Source organism: Ammodytes marinus (genome assembly GCF_949987685.1).
Source record: "Ammodytes marinus genome assembly, chromosome: 17".
Classification (NCBI taxonomy): Eukaryota; Metazoa; Chordata; class Actinopteri; order Uranoscopiformes; family Ammodytidae; genus Ammodytes; species Ammodytes marinus.
In genome coordinates this window covers 18,248,841-18,268,248 of record NC_137221.1, presented here as the reverse complement: position 1 = coordinate 18,268,248, position 19,408 = coordinate 18,248,841, and the positions used below count along the sequence as shown (strand labels likewise).

General features: G+C 43.4%; 1 protein-coding gene across 1 annotated transcript; it reads left to right on the top strand.

The window, feature by feature from the left end:
• The first annotated feature begins 3,247 nt into the window (after positions 1-3,247).
• Positions 3,248-9,455, top strand: LOC307263860 (polypeptide N-acetylgalactosaminyltransferase 15-like). Its single transcript, XM_080045145.1, has 10 exons — positions 3,248-3,925; positions 4,057-4,223; positions 5,019-5,223; positions 6,085-6,255; positions 6,606-6,723; positions 7,430-7,624; positions 7,716-7,847; positions 7,980-8,081; positions 8,163-8,306; positions 8,409-9,455. The coding sequence occupies exons 1-10, from the start codon at positions 3,381-3,383 to the stop codon at positions 8,598-8,600; spliced, it is 1,971 nt and encodes a 656-aa protein (XP_079901271.1). The 5' UTR covers positions 3,248-3,380; the 3' UTR covers positions 8,601-9,455.
• The last annotated feature ends 9,953 nt before the right edge of the window (positions 9,456-19,408 follow it).

The window sequence follows — 19,408 nt, the reverse complement described above, 5'->3', positions numbered from 1 at the left end:
AATCACAATCGCAAAGCACTGCATTTTTATTTTAAATTACATAAATTATTATTGCCGATTACCAATACCGTTGCAGATCAACAAACTTCGTTATGAAACAACTAATAGTTTTCTCTATTTCCCTAGATTCATTGTGCAGCCAATAGTCACTTTTATTTTTTTCCTTGCTTATTTATTCCCCCTGTCTCTCTCTTCTGTGTGTGCGTGTGTATGTGCTTTTTTTCTTCTTCTGTGCATGCGTGTGTGTGTGTGTGTGTGTGTGTGTGTGTGTGTGTGTGTGTGTGTGTGTGTGTGTGTGTGTAAGGGGAGGCTGCGTGTGAGTACTTGTCCTGCCTTCTCATTTACAGCCCTGGCTCCTGGCTGCATGGTGGAATGCAGTGCACATTCCCCGAGAATGTGGACCGAGCCCGGACCTTCAGCGTGTGTGTGTGTGTGTGTGTGTGTGTGTGTGTGTGTGTGTGTGTGTGTGTGTGTGTGTGTGTGTGTGTGTGTGTGTGTGTGTCTGTCTGTGTCCAAGTTCCTTTTCGTGTTTATGTGTGCGTCTGCAAATGTGCTGGCAGTCAGTGGAAACTTCAATCCGGTGTGTGTGTTTTGGCTTTGGGTCTACGGAACATGTGGGAGCTTTTCACTGCTGTGCAACTCTGGAAATACATGAAGACCTTCTTCTTCTTTCCCTTTCAATCACAAGGCTTCTAAACACATTCCCACAAGAACACAGAAGTCAGGCAGCGGGAGGAGCCCATCCCCTTGTGTCTCTTTCATTTCCAGCCCCCTTTGCAACGCCTTCATGTTGTTGCTCTGATGTCCTCCTTTGCTCTTTCAACTTCTCAATGGGTCCCTCCTCCAGGTGTATCATCAGCCCCCTCCCTCACTCCTCTGGATGCTGTAATCAAAGCCATGCAGAAGCCCTGTCATCCTGAGCAGAGTGGCGTTGTGTATAATGGGAGGAAGGCAATGAACTGCGGATCCCATCCACTCACACAGACAAGGCCAGTAACTCCAATCACCACCACCACTTCCATTAGGTGCTGGTATATCTTGACTGCAAGCAAAAACTGATGGCTTTAAAACTCCAAAATGGCTGTCCTGCCCGGTTGCAGCAGTGGTCTTTCACAGCTCCGTGTCGACCACAACACCGAGCGCGGTATAGGATCTTGTGAAGCAGACATACGCAGAAGGTTTTTATTCTTTAGATGGAGTGATGTAGTGAAGACAAATTAGTCAGAGGGCAGCTGACCTTTCTGTTGGCTATCACACACTCAATTGGAAAATTCATGAATTGAAAGGATTAGGTTGTTTACTCCAGCACAGACAGCTTTCCAGGATGTTTGGGCATCTTCTTTTTCTTAAAGATGCATTTTTTTTTCAAAATCAGTCAACAGAATCCCCTCACGATCTTTTACCTGTCTGTACTGTGTGTGCTGAAATAGAAAACAGGTGTTAATACACAACCTAGGCTCAGTAAACACACTATACATAAACAAAAGCACCCACCATAGATGGCAACATGCCCGTTTACAGAGCCTAGGCTGTGTATTAACACTGGATTTATTTTCAGCGCCCTTAGTATTGTACAGGAAGCAGATCGCGAGGGGATGTTCACTGATTTTGACTAAAAGTGTTCTCCAGAATCACTGACTCCACCTTTAATCTATGGTGGCATTTGCTATGCAGACAGAGGCGGACTATTAGGCTATTGACTTGGGCCCAAGCTGCCAAGGGGCCCCATAAAATGCCTATAGTTTCACTTATTGATTATGTCTATCTAACAATCCATACCGTAAATTATTCATATCATACCCTGAATATTAAAACTATTCCATCATCTTATTGTGAATCTGCAGAAATAATTTAGCAGAAGAAATTCGTAAACAGATACAGAAACAGTTGGACATAAGAATGAAGGGAAGCTTGAGGAAAATCGAAAAAAAAAAAAGTTACACAGAGGCCTCTCTGAGATGAATAAGGATTGAAAGGGGGGGAGGAGGGATGTGGAGGGCCCAATGCAAGTGTTTGCTGTAGGCCCCAACATGAGTGAATCCGCCCCTGTATGCAGACTGTGCTCAATTCACTCCCTGTGTGATACAGTAGGAAAAACAAAACCATGATCCAAAAGAACTATGCACACACCCACCCACGCACGCACACACACACACACACACACACACACACACACACACACACACACACACACACACACACACACACACACACACACACACACACACGCACACACTGCCGAAAGTTTTTGTCTCCATTCAGTCGAAAACAGAAGACTGAGCTGCCAAGATCCTCCTCCGAGAACTGGGGAGAACGAAGCTGAGACCGCCCCGCTTCCCGGCACCGACAGCCGGTCATGGGACCGCGAGGCTCGCCGCCAGCTGGCCGGAGCGAGCATCTTTGATGTGTGACCGGGGGAGACGCCCGCACCAAGCCGACTCTCTCTCTCTCTCTCTCTCTCTCTCTCTCTCTCTCTCTCTCTCTCTCTCTCTCTCTCTCTCTCTCACACACACACACACACACACACACACACACACACACACACACACACACACACACACACACACACACACACACACACACACACACACACACACACACACACACACTGCAGGAAATATAAAAACACGACCTCATTCCATCCACTGCAATGTGAGCTGATTTATAACTTACTGATGTTTCTGGTGGAAAACGGAGTTTTGAAAGAGACATTTAGCCATTTCCAATAAAAAAAACGTTGGTCATAACTTATCGAGGTCGTGACAGGAATATTGGTACCATACGGTATTAAAACTATACTGCCGAGGCCCACAGGCATCTGAATACACTAGTGATGAAACATTAAAAAAACGCAAGGTAAACAAAAAGATCTATCCTGACTATCCTTGATTTCTCTTGCCTACTTTGGATTAGTTGTTTTTCTTCATTAGGGTTTATCTAAAAAAAACTATTTTATCCCCATTTGAACTATTGAGGGTGCTCTGAGAATGAACTCAGTGAACAGGTGTAGGAGAAGGTGGACGCATCAGGTGCATCTGTTTTAAGTGAGCACACACTTGCTCGGGCTTTAGGACCTGCGGGATGAGCAGCTGCACCACAGGCCAAGTCTGCGCACCTCCACTCTAACCCTGTAGAAGTTGAGGGTTTGTCTTGAACCTGTCACTCGTGTCTCAGGTCTGGTTTCCCATGGATGCGGCGCAAGACTTCAGAGGACTGATGGGGGATTTAGGTATTGTTCTACTTTTGGATAATCCCTGAAGAGTCTCACATGGCTTTGATGAAATGAAATCGACTTTAAAGTTAAGGCAACGCTCCAAAGATGGGCAAGTCAAGACAGCACTGGGTTAACTTCTGATCACCGCATCCACCCCCTCTCTATCATGAGGCTGTGGGGCAGAGCTACGGCTGTCCGGAGGAGGATGCTCTTCCTCTGGCTGCTGCTGCTCGGGTTCGCCCTGGTTATTGTGACGCTGTCAGACTTCTTTAATAACCGGGACCGGCTACACAGTCCTCAGAAACCTGGCCCTCCTAGGCGCCCCCTCCAGCAGCGCATCCCCAGTCCACCGGACCTGGAGATCCTCTTGGATTCCCGGGACCCCGCGTTGGAGCTAAGTGTCGACCTCGCCCCGCTCAAATCTCTGCAAGAAGACCAACTGCTTTTGTTCGTGCCATTGACGCAGCAGGGCACCAAGAACCCGCCGCAGAGGAAGGGCAATTACAAGGTGCTTCTGCCCGGGGCAAATAAGGACACCCCCGCCCCTGCGCCGCCGCCGACGCACGGTGAAATGGGGAAAGCAGTGCGGCTACACCTAGAGGGCAAGGAGAGGGATGTGGAGGTTTCTGCGGTAGAAAAGTACGGTTACAACGAGGTGGTCAGCGGGAGGATTTCTTTGCGTCGCAGGCTGCCCGATGCGCGCCATCCTGGGTGAGTGAAAGGCGCAGTATAGCCAGAGCGCACGACTAAAAAGATGAACCAAAACGTCTGCACTGAAATGACTCCACTTTGGTACTAAACAAGCGTTCAGAGTGAAAATGGATTTGTCTCCCACTTAACAGGTGTCTAGGGGAGCAGTACAGCGAGTCGCTGCCATCAGCCAGTGTTGTTATCTGTTTCCATGACGAGTCCTGGTCCACGCTCCTGCGCACCGTGCACAGCGTGCTGGATACTGCGCCCAAAAGACACCTGCAGGAGGTTCTGCTGCTGGACGACCTGAGCCAGCACGGTGACTACCAATGCACTTGACCTCAGCTGACTGTAAAGTGGACATATTGTGCTCATTTTCTAGTTCAAAAGAGGAACTGCTTTCCTTAGCAAAGTTATACCTCTGCAGCCTCAGGTGGGCTTACCCTTGGGATAATGCTAATGAGCTGCAGAGTCTCAGATAGATAGATAGATAGATAGATAGATAGATAGATAGATAGATAGATAGATAGATAGATAGATAGATAGATAGATAGATAGATAGATAGATAGATAGATAGATAGATAGATAGATAGATAGATAGATAGATAGATAGATAGATAGATAGATAGATAGATAGATAGATAGATAGGTAGGTAGGTAGGTAGGTAGGTAGGTAGGTAGATAGATAGATAGATAGATAGATAGATAGATAGATAGATAGATAGATAGATAGATAGATAGATAGATAGATAGATAGATAGATAGATAGATAGATAGATAGATAGATAGATAGATAGATAGATCCCTTCGGAAGTTTCTTCAGGGAAATTAAAAAATGCTGGCATCTCATCTGGAGCTAAGGGGGGGGGGGGGGGGTTAACCCTAAAGCTTGTATGTATTGTATGCTGAAGCTTACAGAGTGTTGTATCACTCCGCAGCTCTTTTGAACATCATGCCGATTCACACATTTTCTGACCTGAAGAAACTAACAGTGTTGTGCTATTTCAGTTTTTGCAGGTTGTACCCAAATAGCCCCAGGTGTGCAAACACACTATATAAAAGTAATTTTTTCATAATATGTCTCCCTTTTTAAAATCTCTGTTCACTTCTCAGGACACCTGAAAAGTGTACTCAGTGAGTACGTGTCTCATCTGGACGGGGTGCGTTTGATTCGAAGCACCAAGCGCCTTGGCGTTGGAGGGTGCCGTGCTCTGGGTGCAGCTAGGGCAGCAGGGGAGGTGCTTGTGTTCATGGACTCCCACTGTGAGTGCCAGAAGGGCTGGCTGGAACCACTGCTGGAGAGGGTGGCCCAGGATAGGTACTATTTACTTCAATCCTGTAGCAATAATGAACAACAGTGCAACATCCTTCATTTTCCATTGCACAATTCCAATAAAAATCACCCTAATTCTAAACTGCTCTGTTGGTAAAAACCCAATCTGTGCCCAGACTCCAAGCGTTGGCTTGTTCCACTACTGTGTTCTGCCTTTTGACAGAACCACTTGAGAGAAGTGAGAAGATGTAAGGGCTCAGACTGGTGGTTTGTCTTGACTCATTAGCGAGGCAGAATGATACATGTGCTGTGTGTTGTATCCAGAGCTTGGCCCTCATGATTTGGCTCCAGTCTTGTGTCTCAGGCTGCCTGCAGCGTGGCTCTAATTAGACTAGGTAATTAGGCTGAACTCCCAGACCTGGAATCTGCAACCACTCAACTCCCTCAGCCACATGTTTGACCCTTCTCCCATTTTTCTCTCTCTCCCTCCTTTAATCTCTTCATTTCATTTCCCCCCTGAGCGTCATATCATCACACGTAGAAATATTTGAAATAACAAATGTGAACCAGAACCATCAGGCTTTCTCTGAACTTGGCCTCTGTGATACAACCCTGAAACCCACTCAAACATTGATATGTGCAATAACAATCACACACACGCAATGATCAGGAAATCTTTTTTTTTCCTTCCCCAGTACCATTCTCGCCGCACACACGCTCAACAAGTACAAATGTAAATAAAGGAAGGCTTGTTCACAATTGTAAATGTAGTAGTTATTCTTCCAGATTTCCAGAGTGGCAGAAAGAAACCCCTCGTTCATAACATCAAAATCACTTACTTATAAAAAAACATACTTTTGAATATACAATGGATTGTTGGTATAAATGTGGTGTCTCACTGTGCAGGACCAGAGTGGTGTCACCCATCATGGACCTAATAGACTGGCAGACATTTCAGTACAATGCCACCCAGTGGCCAGTGAGGGGAGTGTTCGACTGGACACTTGACTTCTATTGGGAATCTGACCCTCAGCTGCTGCCAGATAAGGACCCAGACTCAGCTATTCAACCTGTGCGGTGAGTATGCAGCCACTGCCAGTTGGGCTTCCATGATATGAGTTTTAAACAGTCAAATGTCACTTAAAGTCCTTTTCTTTCAAAGTGCTGACCAGGTAAACCTCTGTTTGCCTATAAAACACAATATCAAATAAAACAACTAGGGAGTCAAACAACCCTTACCATTATCAGTGATTATAGCTCGTTAACATATATGATCTTTGACAAGGAGTTGTGATTTAACTGATTGCTGTGATCCGATTGTCCTTGCTTACTGCGGCTGTAATCCTCTAAGTCTGGAATGGCTCTCTGCTAGAGCGACACAAAGACAAATTACTGTGTTAAAATGATGCCCATTGTGTGTATGACAGGAGCCCGGCATTAGGAGGTGGAGTTGTGGCCATCGACAGACACTTCTTTCAAAGTGTGGGAGCCTACGACCCGGGGATGCTGCTGTGGGGGGCAGAGCAAATTGAGCTGTCGATCAGGGTAAACGCAAAGCATTTCTTATTATAGATAAACTTTTCTTCAAAATGCTCCAATTCACCTGCTCACAACACAGGACGGAGAGACGACAGGTTGTTTTTCTTTTGCTATTTCACCTTAATTCACCCGAGCTGTGTGAGCCAAAACTTTGGGCCGAGTGATTCTCTTGCCTTCTGTCAGGGCCTCAGGAATGCTGTGCTGGGACAAGTTGCCTTTTCGCAAATGGAAATCTCAGGTTGAATAGAGGTCTGGGAATGTCTGGGCCAGTTGACAACACAAAGTATGAGACCTGACCACTTGTTTTCCTATGATGACCATAGAAATACATAATATGGAAATGTAGCATGTTCTGAGAAAGATTCAAATGTAAAACGGTGGGGTTTGCGGAAAATAAAAATCTATGTCCCACTTGCACAGAAAAAGATTTTGTTCACCAAAATGCAAAAACACATCTTTCCACACTCATACACTAGGGCTATTATTTAAAGTTCATCCTACTTTTCATGTCCAAAATTGTAATTTGTGTTTTTCAGAAAGGTGGAGGAGGAGAAAAAGAAAGAGAGGGTTGTTTTTTCTCATATTTTGGAAGTTTCAAGTCACACGGGGACCCATGTTAATGTTGAAAAACCTGTGAAAAAGTGCATTTTGCATAATATGTGACCTTTAAAAGAGAATAAAAACTTCTTAAATGGCTTTCCCGTTGTGCTAGGTGTGGTCATGTGGGGGCTCCATGGAGGTGGTTCCCTGCTCCCGTGTGGCCCACCTAGCCCACCACTACCAGCCTTACCTCCTCCTGGACCAGGAGCTGCTTCAGAGGAACAAGATCCGCATTGCAGACACATGGATGGATGCTTACAGGAAGATCTTCTACAGGAGAGACACACTCGCTCATTTCATCAGCCAGGTGCGTACGTTTGGATTTGGTCAAAGTATTAGTTGGTCTACAAAATATGACAACATTTTTAAATAAATAAATTGTTCTTTCCTTTGTGCAGTCTGAGAGCCCTAACATCACAGAGCGCCTGCAGCTTAAGAGGAGTCTAGGCTGTAGGAACTTCCACTGGTACCTGACTACAGTTTACCCACAACTGTACATCCCCCAGGACAGACCAGGATTGTCAGGCGAGGTAGAAGCACACACACACACACACACACACACACACACACACACACACACACACACACACACACACACACAAACTGCTCTACTGTGGATTGGACATGACATACTGATGTGTCCGTCTTGTGCCTGTTTGAAGCTGTACAATGTTGGCACTAGCAGCTGTGCAAACTACCCCCGAGGGCAGGGAGCGCAGGGTGGGGCCGTGAACGTAGCACCATGCAGTGGGACGGGCAGCCAGGTAACCATGACAACAGTTGTAATAGTTGAAGACAGACAGGTAACGCAACAGCGACAAAGATGACTTGTCTTGTCACCGCAGCACTGCGATCTAAACTCCGAATTAGAGGTGCGCTGGGGTCCCACGGGGGCCTTGTGTCTGGACGCCAAGGGGGAGAGGGTGGTCCTATCTCAGTGCCCTGCTCACCATCCAACCACCAGCAGACTCCAGTGGAAGTACATAAAGGCAAGGCAGAGAATTAGATTTTTTTGTTGTTATATAATAGCAAAGATGTTCATTGTCACAGTAGACGTTTGGAAAAACAAACTGTTTTTTTTTCTGCTTCAGCTGAGCGGTCAACTTGTCCACCAGCAGTCCCAGTTATGTCTGGAGGCCGTAAAGGAAGGAAGGCTCCCTCTAAGCACCCAGAGAGAAGACAACACCCGCACCAACACAGGACGTCTCCTCCTGCGCCCCTGCACCCATCACCCCAGACAACAGTGGCACTTTGAACAGCTAGTAGCTCCCAAAGGTGCCTGATGTAGAAAGCACCAGAGACATGAATGGATTTACAAGATGTCAATGGCACATATGAATCATATATGGACTATGCGTAGTGGCATACACTAGTGAAACGATGTAGAAAAAATACTAATTGTTTTGCCACTCTGCTTTTTTGTTCCTGTTTTAAGGATTGCACATACAATGATAAACCACAGATTACCTTAAACCATTTATCATTTCTTAATAATGCTGGAACAAAGTCTTAATTTAAAACTGTGTTTTTTCAGAGAGATATATTATTGTATTGTATCTATGTAGCATACATTGATATCATACACACCCTGCGTTCCGAATCACATACTCTTTCTTTTTTCTATTCTACATACTACATCCGACGATAAAAATAATCTAGTCAGGATGCAGTAGGCATACTATTAGGACATAATTTTACTCTTTTATTTCATCATAACATTGCGCCTTATCTTGCCTCTTGCTTTTATATCCGTCGCATCCCTGTTTGTTTTCATATGGAGGCTTCGTCGGTGTGACATCACTTCACATGCGCACTGGATTGTGGGTCAGAATCGCCCAAATAGGATGCTGTTTTCAACACTAACAATCTTGGCCGGATGAAGTAGGACATCCGGGTACTTCTAACCATCCTAAATCTGGACAGAGTGAAAAACAAAGAGCAAATTATTTTAAAGGATGACATGAGCAAATGTGATATAATGAAATTTTTTATATGTGATTTTTTCAGCAGACAAATCACACAACAAACTATGAAATTACGAAGGAGAATTGAACAAAACAAAAAATCTACAGCAGTCCAATGCAATAATGGCCATGCATCATACAAATTTACTTTTAGATTTATTTTCCTTCTTTCATTAGCCGAAACTGTGAAAACTACAAATCATAATAAAATATAATGAAATACATTAAGAAAAAAAGTTTCAATTGTACATCCCTCAGTTATTTGAAAGTCTCTCAAGCAAGTGTACATCATCTTTCAAGCTGGTGTCCATTAATAGACAGGTCTAAATAATTTAGCACAGCAACATACATTGTATAACACAGTCCATTTAAAGGCACTTCAACAAACATTATGGACATATGAAACAATAAAAGAAAAAAATCATTAATGACTTAATTGTGCACCTCTTGGTAGAATATGTTTTTTTAAGGTGGAGTATTTTCCTCTGCAGCCATGTTAGCTCTCTCCCATCATTTTACACGAGAGAATTATTTTAACATTTTGAAACAGAGTCTTTCCTTTTTACCCTCTGCCCAGAGCCTTGTCAACACCAACCGCTCATGTTGCAGCCAGGCTCCAAAATATTGTGAAAAGCCTTCACAGAACAGTGTCTGCTGATAGCAGCAGATTAATGTCCACAGAATAACCAAGAGATGTTCAACAATCACATGGAGGCATAATATTCAGGTGTCCACAAGTACTGTCCGCTATGTATTTCAGGCCGTGCAAACCCCATAATGCTTTTTGATTAGATATCTGCTTAGCGAGCTATTCCTTCACATCTTGACTTGTAATATAAAAGCCCCCACAGGTGTTACCAATATCATTAACAAGCCTGGTCTCACGGCATTTCGTCCTATAGTACACGAAATTTAATCTATTGAATCGTGTACACAAGGACGATTTTTTGAATTTATCGTGTAGGCTTTGTTCTATTCAAGTGTCCCACTAAAGCGTGGCGGTGTGACAATACCAGGAACCTAAATCTGACGCAGCCAAATGGAACTCAGCTCAATTTCATCATTTATGCCTCTTCCCAAGCAGCCTGCACACATACAAGCAGAGCACACAGAGAAGCAGCCTCACCAGGCATATGAAGTGACAACGCCTGTGTGAGTGAGCCATCATCAGTGTGCAGTTTTACTTTAACTTTTACCTCCAATAAATGCTTATCTACCTCAATTTGTTTTACCATCTGTATTACATCTCTATCCAAAACAAAAAGTATATTCACACTCTTATCAGCTGTCAACAGCAGAGGGAGCCATCTGACTTCATAATCTGTCCTGAAGCTCCTACTGATCACTTTGTTATTGTGCAACACAAATATGAGCTCCCCATATGATCTACTCATAAGAATTTCCATGAAGGCGTTCTCATAAGAACTCTCGGTGGTTGAAGCTAACACAATTATGCTACACATAAGGCCTACCATGTGACTGTAATGTCCTAATGTGCATGTGACTGTGTGCATGTGACTGAGGGGACTGGGTGCCTGATGAACACCGAAAACAACAAATGTGTTTTTTTCATCCAGGTATTCACTGCCAAGTCAAAGGTATTATTTAATCCGTACAGCTCGATACAAGAATGTTAACTGGCAGGCAGGGAGGATCTTGAGCTCATCAATAGTCACTCTTTCCTTGCCCCTAGGCAGTGAGTGCTAAAGAAACCCGCTTGCACACAAAGTCATGCACTAATGCTTTACTTAACCCATGGTGCACTTAACCACGTGAAAACATGACCTTTTCAATACAAAAAACTAGTCATGTGGTATGTCTGCAGCTTCCAGGCATGGGTCAAGCCCTTTGGACTGACATCATTTTGTTGATTAGGATGTCTTCTCACCCTTGCGTAACTCCAGAGGATGGCAAGAGGTCGCAGACGGCTTTCTTCACAGTAAAAAAGCAAAGCCATGTTTGTGCAGACTGGCCAAATATCACATGGCATACGGGAAAAGACAAAGCCAGTGACAGCTCTAAAGTATACATACAGTAGGGTAAAACATTTTTTATCACTTTGGCACTTAATTACCAGTTTATGAGAATTGCTTGTAGGCATGCTTTTGAACTGAGAACTGCAGAAAGTGATGCATAATTTCTGTCAAGGCTAGGGTCTCAGAGACTCCAGCCATAAATCACGGTTAAATGTTCATTATGCTCTTAATGTGTGATCAGAGATGACACAACTTTTTACACAGTACTACGTTACCACATCACAAATAGGCCTATTTGTTAATTCCTTAGTAGCATTACAACTCAAATACAAATACCCTATTTTTGGTAAATTTTCAGTTTTATCATTTTCATCAGATGTGCATGCTTAGTTTTTGACAAAAGGGAAGGATCACCACCTAATTCATTCCTGCATTGTGACTTTAAAGGTGCTCCGAGGAACTTTTAGTTTGTGTCAATTCTTGCATCCCCTTTGGACAAAAGCGGTAGTGTTTTTACTAGTGTAACCATGACAAGGGCATTAAGAAAAAATATATAAAAATAGCAATCTTTGCACTGGTGGTCTCGTTTGCTGTAACATGTAATTTATGATCATTAGAGGAAAAATTAGACTGTTTCAGAAATATTCAAAAGTTCCTCGTAGCACCTTTGAATAAGGTCGGAATAAAAGAAAATAAATATTCAAGGGAATACAATTGTCAATTTCTTTTTTCATTTTGTGGAGAGTCACAAGCCCATTATTCATGCCTCCAAACTGTTCTCCCAATGCCAGACTACCGCAAATTACCTGTGAAAAGAAAAAGGGAGTGAAAGTGAAAAAAGCACCTGGGGAATAGCACATCCGACACCCCTGAAAAAGCAGCTGTTTCTGCCTGTTTTATGACTGAAATCATATGGCCGAATGCCATCTCGGGTGTCACCTTATTTCACAGAATGAATGGTAAGATGTGTGAAAATGTCCTGGCAGAGGATACGATTGGCCAGGTAAAGTCATCTCAGTCATTCACTGCAGTTTCTGCCAATCATTGACTAGTCAAGTGAAACATGCTGGTGAGGCAGCACCCTTTAAATGTGCTTCTTCAGTAGGGAATACAATATGTTTAAAAGAGTTATAGGTAAGGCTTTATATTACGTAGACACTCATCAGCAGCCTGGTATTAAGACTGACTTCTGATTAGTTACTGATGGAGTAACCATTAATGCATAGCTGAGTCCTCCATGAGTCTTACATGAGTCCTACATTAACTCAGGATGAACTGAGCATTAATTAAGCATCAATTAATGCTGATGAGTGTCTACTTAATACCGAGTTATAACATATGGCGACTGGCTGCAGCAGCTGTCATCAAACCCTTGTTTAGTGATAGCCATTAAATTCAATTGAAGACTTGCATGTAGTTAAGACTTTTTCATATACAATGGAGTATTGTCGAAACTCCGACCGATATTAGAGCTGTTCTTTTCTTATATCTGAATATTTTGAGTGAAATAAATATGGTGAACACCCATATCATACACTCATATCACAATCTAACCAGCCTCCATCACACACACACACACACACACACACACACACACACACACACGCACACACACACACACGCACGCACGCACGCACGCACACACACACACACAAAACTTCCAAGGGGGAACCAGGGAGACTCAGATGGATGTCAGCTGCTGTGGTGCAGGAAGCTGTGGCCTCTTTATGAAGATCCATGGAGCTATTTCAGCCAGGACGAAGGTGGCTGTACTTATTGTGCGCCTTAAAGAGCCTGGGGTCATCCGTACACAGACTATTGTTTCCAGTGATTCGTAAATGCGCTTGTTGTGCAATTAGGTCCGTGTAGATGGCCCCAGGAGCCACGGCTGACACTGAGCGGAGATTAAGTGGATTAAAATGTGACAAAATCCTCGGCTTGCAGCAGCAATTAAGGTTAGAGACAAAAAACGCCTTTATAAATGTCTCACTTCGAAAGCTCCTTGTGAGACAAACACTTCATAGGAGCACCTATTAAATTCAGAATTAGTGTTTCAGTTGACACTCATCATTTTAGTATCACATCAAATACCTAAAAAATCAGGTATTATTATAGAAAAACCCAATTGGAAATCTGTGAGGGCAAAATAATAGTATCAGTCTTAGTTATGTTCCCTACTTAGAGTGGGGCTAAAACAAATAAAGGGGTGGTAGTTCTGATGTATCTTATGCCTTAGAAGGTAAGGCCAAGTCAGAATGTTTGATCTACCATGGGGACATCAAAGTTTAGAGGACCTCCTTCGGCATCACACAGCTGATTGACAAGGTATGGTCAATACTTTTGGAAATTTCACTCACATTTCCAGTAGAAAAAAGTTATATCATATATGGTATAACACCAAAAGTAGAACATGTCACTTTTTTACACCTTCAACAGAGATAAGATGGTTGCTAACTGTACAGCTAACCATTGGGCCCAATGCCTTCTTCGTTGTTTTCATATTGTCATTTGATACACCGTTTTTATAAAAAAAAAATCAATTCAAGCCGCTTCAGTTAACTCTTCATCACTGTGATAAAGTGAACGTATAATGCCCAAGGCTATCGCCCCAAAAACAGTTTAAAGTGAAATCCTAGAAGAAAATAAATGAGTTCAATACTTGGTTCTGAAGAAGAGACACCTGATATTGAGTGTTGGAAATCTAGTGACAAAAAAAGGGACAATCACACTCTTTCCTCCTTGTGATGTAACCATATCTCTTTATCTCTCTCTCTATCTCTCACTCCTGGACAAACATTCATATGACAGATCTTGGGGGGGGGAGGGATTTTTTGACAATTGTTTAATATTTGAATATGTCTAAAACCAGCCATAAAAAGAAGCAAGTAGTTTTAATGTCTTTTGGCTGTCTCCGTTTTAATGGATAACAAGAAGCGCGCCGTAGGACTTTGGCTCAATGTGTAATGAATGTCATTTCTGTGGCTTTCATATCCTGGAAAAACACACCATGGCACAACAGGATGGAAAGGCTAGTGTTGAAAGGGTAAAATGCTGCAAGGTGGTCACACACACACACACACACACACACACACACACACACACACACACACACACACACACACACACACACACACACACACACACACAGACATTCCAGTTGTCTTGAGTGAGCATTCCAGTCGGGACTTTTCCTACAACGGGGACACTCACATCATTGCTACAACAACACAAAGGGAGACTACTATTGAACAAGAGCTCTACATGGTGATGGTCCCACTATCTTCTGCTTAGAAAGGCCAGGCTGCTCTCTGAAAGGTGAGCAACAAAAGGGCTAATTCAGCAGGCGTTACAGTGTACCCGCTTGATGGGCAGAGCCGGACACAACACTTCCAAGAGAGGGAACCACTATTAATCACCGCTTCTGACATGCCAGTGTTTCCCTACCCCACCCACCCACCCACCCACCCACCCAGCATCTCCACCACTACTTGTACCGCAGCACTCAGGGGAGCAGCTCAGACTAATTTATCAAACCCACAAGATGTCCCACAAGCTCCCACCCTACCTCCCTCCCTCCCTGCTCTGTGCCAATGCAAATATAACTATTTGGATGTGCAACATAGGCCGCTGTCTCTCCCCAAGTGGAACAAATAGATGTAAAGCCCTTGTGTGGAGAGCCTTCTCCATATTTCACATATGTCAGGGTGCTCTAATATTTGCATACAGGCACTGTGAGGCACATGCACTTCATACATACTGGCTTCACATATACAGTATAGAATATACCAGAACCCCACACACAAGTTGAGCCACACTCATTTAATCACAAACATAAAGTGTCCTTGGTTCAGCACACCGCATGCTCTGGCTCCTTTTCTCTTGAGCAGGCAGCCCATCAGATCTCTAAGGGCTAAATGGAAACACCTCACTGCAGCTGGCAGATTTCAACATCTTTCAGCTTTGTGCGTGGAGCTGAAAGGACAAAATGGACAGATTTGTATTACCTGAGAGAGAGAGAGAGAGAGAGAGAGAGAGAGAGAGAGAGAGAGAGAGAGAGAGAGAGAGAGAGAGAGAGATGGATAGAGAGAGAGATAGTTCTCACCTCAAGGACAGACACTGTGATGGTGTTTTTTAGTATTAAAATCTGCGGTGAGGGGCAAGTGAAGAGGCTCCTTTCACTGGGATAAAGTGCTCATTTGAAGGGAAGAGTGAATGTGTGTGTTTGTGCATGCTCGCACAGCATTTATCTGTGTGTGTGTTTGTGTGTGTGTGTGTTTGTGTGTGTATTCAGATGAAAGGAGTGGACAGGAATGAATAGTTGCTGTATTTGGGTCATGGCCATCATTAGACACAATGTGAAAAGAACGGATTGAACAGACACACAGCAACGTAGGCAATATGAAACGCAGAGGTACATGTACGATAAGCATTAAGCTGCCAATGCTCAATGCTCATACATCAGCAGGTTTTTTCCCCCCTTTTGTGGACCCAAGGGTACTGAACACAGACACAGGGAGCTGGAGATTCGATAAAGAAAAAGGTTTATTGCCATTGAGCTGAGTTAGAAGAGTTGCAGGGGTATGGTGGCAATGGCTGGAGCAGGCAGGCGTGTGTGTGTGTGTGTGTGTGTGTGTGTGTGTATGGGGGGAATCTAGAGGAATGGCAACGAGGTAAGGTAGGAGACACAAACTACCACTGTAGTCAGGGTAACATTCTGCCGTTGAATGGAAGAAAAGGCCGGGTATGAAAGACTGCGGTTGATGAATAGCCAGGTGTGCAGGTGACAGGGACAACACACACACACACACACACACACACACACACACACACACACACACACACACACACACACACACACACACACACACACACACACACACACACACACACACACACACACACACACACACACACACACACACACACACACACACACACACACACACACACACACACACACACACAGGACTTGGCAGATACAGAAGTAGGTAGAAACACAAGGCATTGTTTGGACACACTTTCAGCATTTGGGCTGCACTTTACCCACATTTTGATTATCCATCTGTATTCTGACCTTACCATCCTTTTTAGTCAGACCGAACTTCGATCAACAATCACAAGTGGTGGAGGTGGAAGGCAAGGCTGCAAAGGAGGAAGGCAGATGGGCCTCAGTTTTGCTAATGGCAGGTTGTGGCTAGCAGTGAATAAAAGATGAGTTTGCTAGCAGGTGGATAAAATGATGCATAAACAGCCGGAATGGGATAGTCTGTACCTCATTAAATATGGATGGGTCCTCAAGACCCCAGGCTAAATATCAACATTCCCACAGAAGTGCTGTGGGCTCTGCTAAATAGACAAATAGTCATCCTCAGTGCAAACACACCCCACCCACCTGCAAGTCTCCTCTCAGTAAAACACACAGGAAAGTGGGGATATGTTGTTTACACATACTGTAACTTAATTTTCACTTGCATCTTTTCCGCACATGCGTGCATTCATGATGAACACACACACACACACACACACACACACACACACACACACACACACACACACACACGTTGCATGCTGTAACATTATACCCAGCATGCGCCACGCCACAGTAACATTTCCACATAACCATTAAGTATATCCCACCCGCATGCTGAAAACATGTATCCAATACATACAGATCCAGTATTCCTCTCACTCCACTTCCTAACACAGACACATACACACACAGGTTGACAGGTGAGAGCAGCTGGACCTCTGGCAGATGTGTCAATGTGATCCACAGAATGCATGCTTTCTCCACCGTGCATACATCAACACTGGGATGTGACGATGGCTGCACTTTCACCTCAGATGAACCGTAACAGCAGCTTACAAAAGACACATAGGCACACACAGGCAAAACAAATACAGACTACTATAATAAACAGAGTGTGGACAAGCAGCTATCTTGTATGACAGAGAGCTGGCATTATTAACTGTATGTGTTTATGTAATAGTCCAAGAACAATTCAGAATTTATTTTTTATTTTGCAAACGATACAACAAGCTTTTTTAAAATATAAGGTTGGACTGTCTGTCCTTCATTGTCACATCTAAAAAACTTTATGTTGATGATGCTCTGTGTGTATTGTTTTGTAGGTATGATATTCCACACAATTCTTCACACACATTCAGTATATGCCCCTCTTAGGTTGAACTGTGAAAACTTTGTTGAACTTTATCAAATAGCCTGGTACATGACCAACTGCTTTCATAAATGTTGTCCCCTTTAGCCTCAGCTATACTCAGTGTTGGGTGCTAATTAGCAAATGTTAGCATGCTAACACACGCTAAACTAAGATGTAAAGTGAACATGGCGAACATTGTACCTTGTTTAACTAATATCCAAAGACCTTATTTATGCACCCACTCATTTATCAGAATGTCAACAGGATATGTCAAAAACGTACTTAGGAAATTTCTATCAAACGCGCCTTTGAAATGAATGAGCATTTAAGGAATGTCATGGTGTCACTTTTTTCTACGGACCTCCAAAACACACTCAAAAGCTAAATTAAGGCCTTTAATAGTCACCAAATAATTGACTTCATGGTATTGCATTTATATGTAGGTTGTAAGGGATATATTGTATATTTTTGGGCGAAAACTGAAAAAAGTAAGTTTCCAAGGTGTGATTAACTCTAAAAACCTCTGTCAAACTCAAATGCATGTTTTTGTGAAATTAAAATAAATAAATACAAATTAAAAGCCAGGACATAACAGTCATATTTTGTAATTTATTAGCATAACAGTTTTTCTTCAATCTAATAAATATCAAAATGTTAAAAGGAAAAAAGGTGTTTGTATGATTACAGTACATTCCATTTGCAGAGCTGAATCTACATCTACAATTTTTTTCCTGGTTTAAGATTGCATTGCTGGTACCAGCAAACAGCACTGCCTTAACCTCATATACAGTAGCATCATTAACTGCTATCCCAAATACCCTTGCATCCTTTGTGGTAAAAAAATACATCTTTAGCATTGATACATTCATATAAATATAAAAGCATCTTTATGTCCTTTATTGTGCTTTTATGTGGGAATATTGCCATCACTCTGAACAGTGGAGAAAAAGGATCTCGGAGCTGACCACCCTGGGTGACGATCAGGGAAATGGCCTACATTGTGGATCAAGAACCAATTTAGCATTTGCGGTTAGCCCTGGGCCACTTCACAACAGGGGGGCGACTACTTTGTCACTAAAATTATCCAGCTGTTTAAAACGAGCCCACATCCGATAAATAAATTATGCATCAGTAAATGCCAGGTTCGGCTATTAAAAGATTGAACCGTGTTTTCCTTTAAATAGATAGATAAATGGCAAGCCATATTTCCACAGGGTGACATGCAGCGTGGTAACGTGTCTACAGGCACTACTCAAGAGGCTCAGAAAGGCATGCAGAGAGCAAGAGAAAGAGAGAGAGGGAGACAGAGAAAGTGGTAGGTGTGTGGAGAGAAAACACTGGAAAAGGAGAAAGAAAAGAAGAAGAGTCTCTGCGCTCAGTGTGATGGACAACAGCAGCGGTTGTGCTGCCCGAGGCCTAGTATCCCCTCCCCACCACCAGCTCCATAAGGGACTTCCTCCACCCAGAGGGTCCAGTGGTAAAGAGCACAATACTTCCTCTCTCTATCCTGCCGCACTCCTAGTCCAATCAGCCCCTAACCAGCCAAGCGATCCAGGGCATCAGGCACGGGTTGCGTGAGCGAGGGAAGAGGGGTTAAAAGGAAACTAACAAGGAGGGGGGAGGTTGGGGGAATGTCTCCAAAGCCCACCTTCAATCTGCTCATGATGCTTTATCTTCCTCCAACCAGCCCAGACAACTTATGTTTTTGCCAGGAGCAAAAAGAAGAAAAGAAAAGAAAAAAAGGCGAGAGAAAGAGCTCTCTCCTCTTGTGTGTCCATCTTGTCCTCCATCATGGCAAGATGCTGCCTGAAGGTTGGGGGTTTGGAGAGCTGCCATCGTACAGGTCCACACAACTGACCTAAACCTCTACATCCTGTCTAATAACACTATGCTACTATAAGGTAAAGCTAACACACCTAAACCTTCTGTGTTTTTTCTTTTTAATTCATGCAACATGATTTTTAAACACGTGCCTTTAAAAAAGAAATAA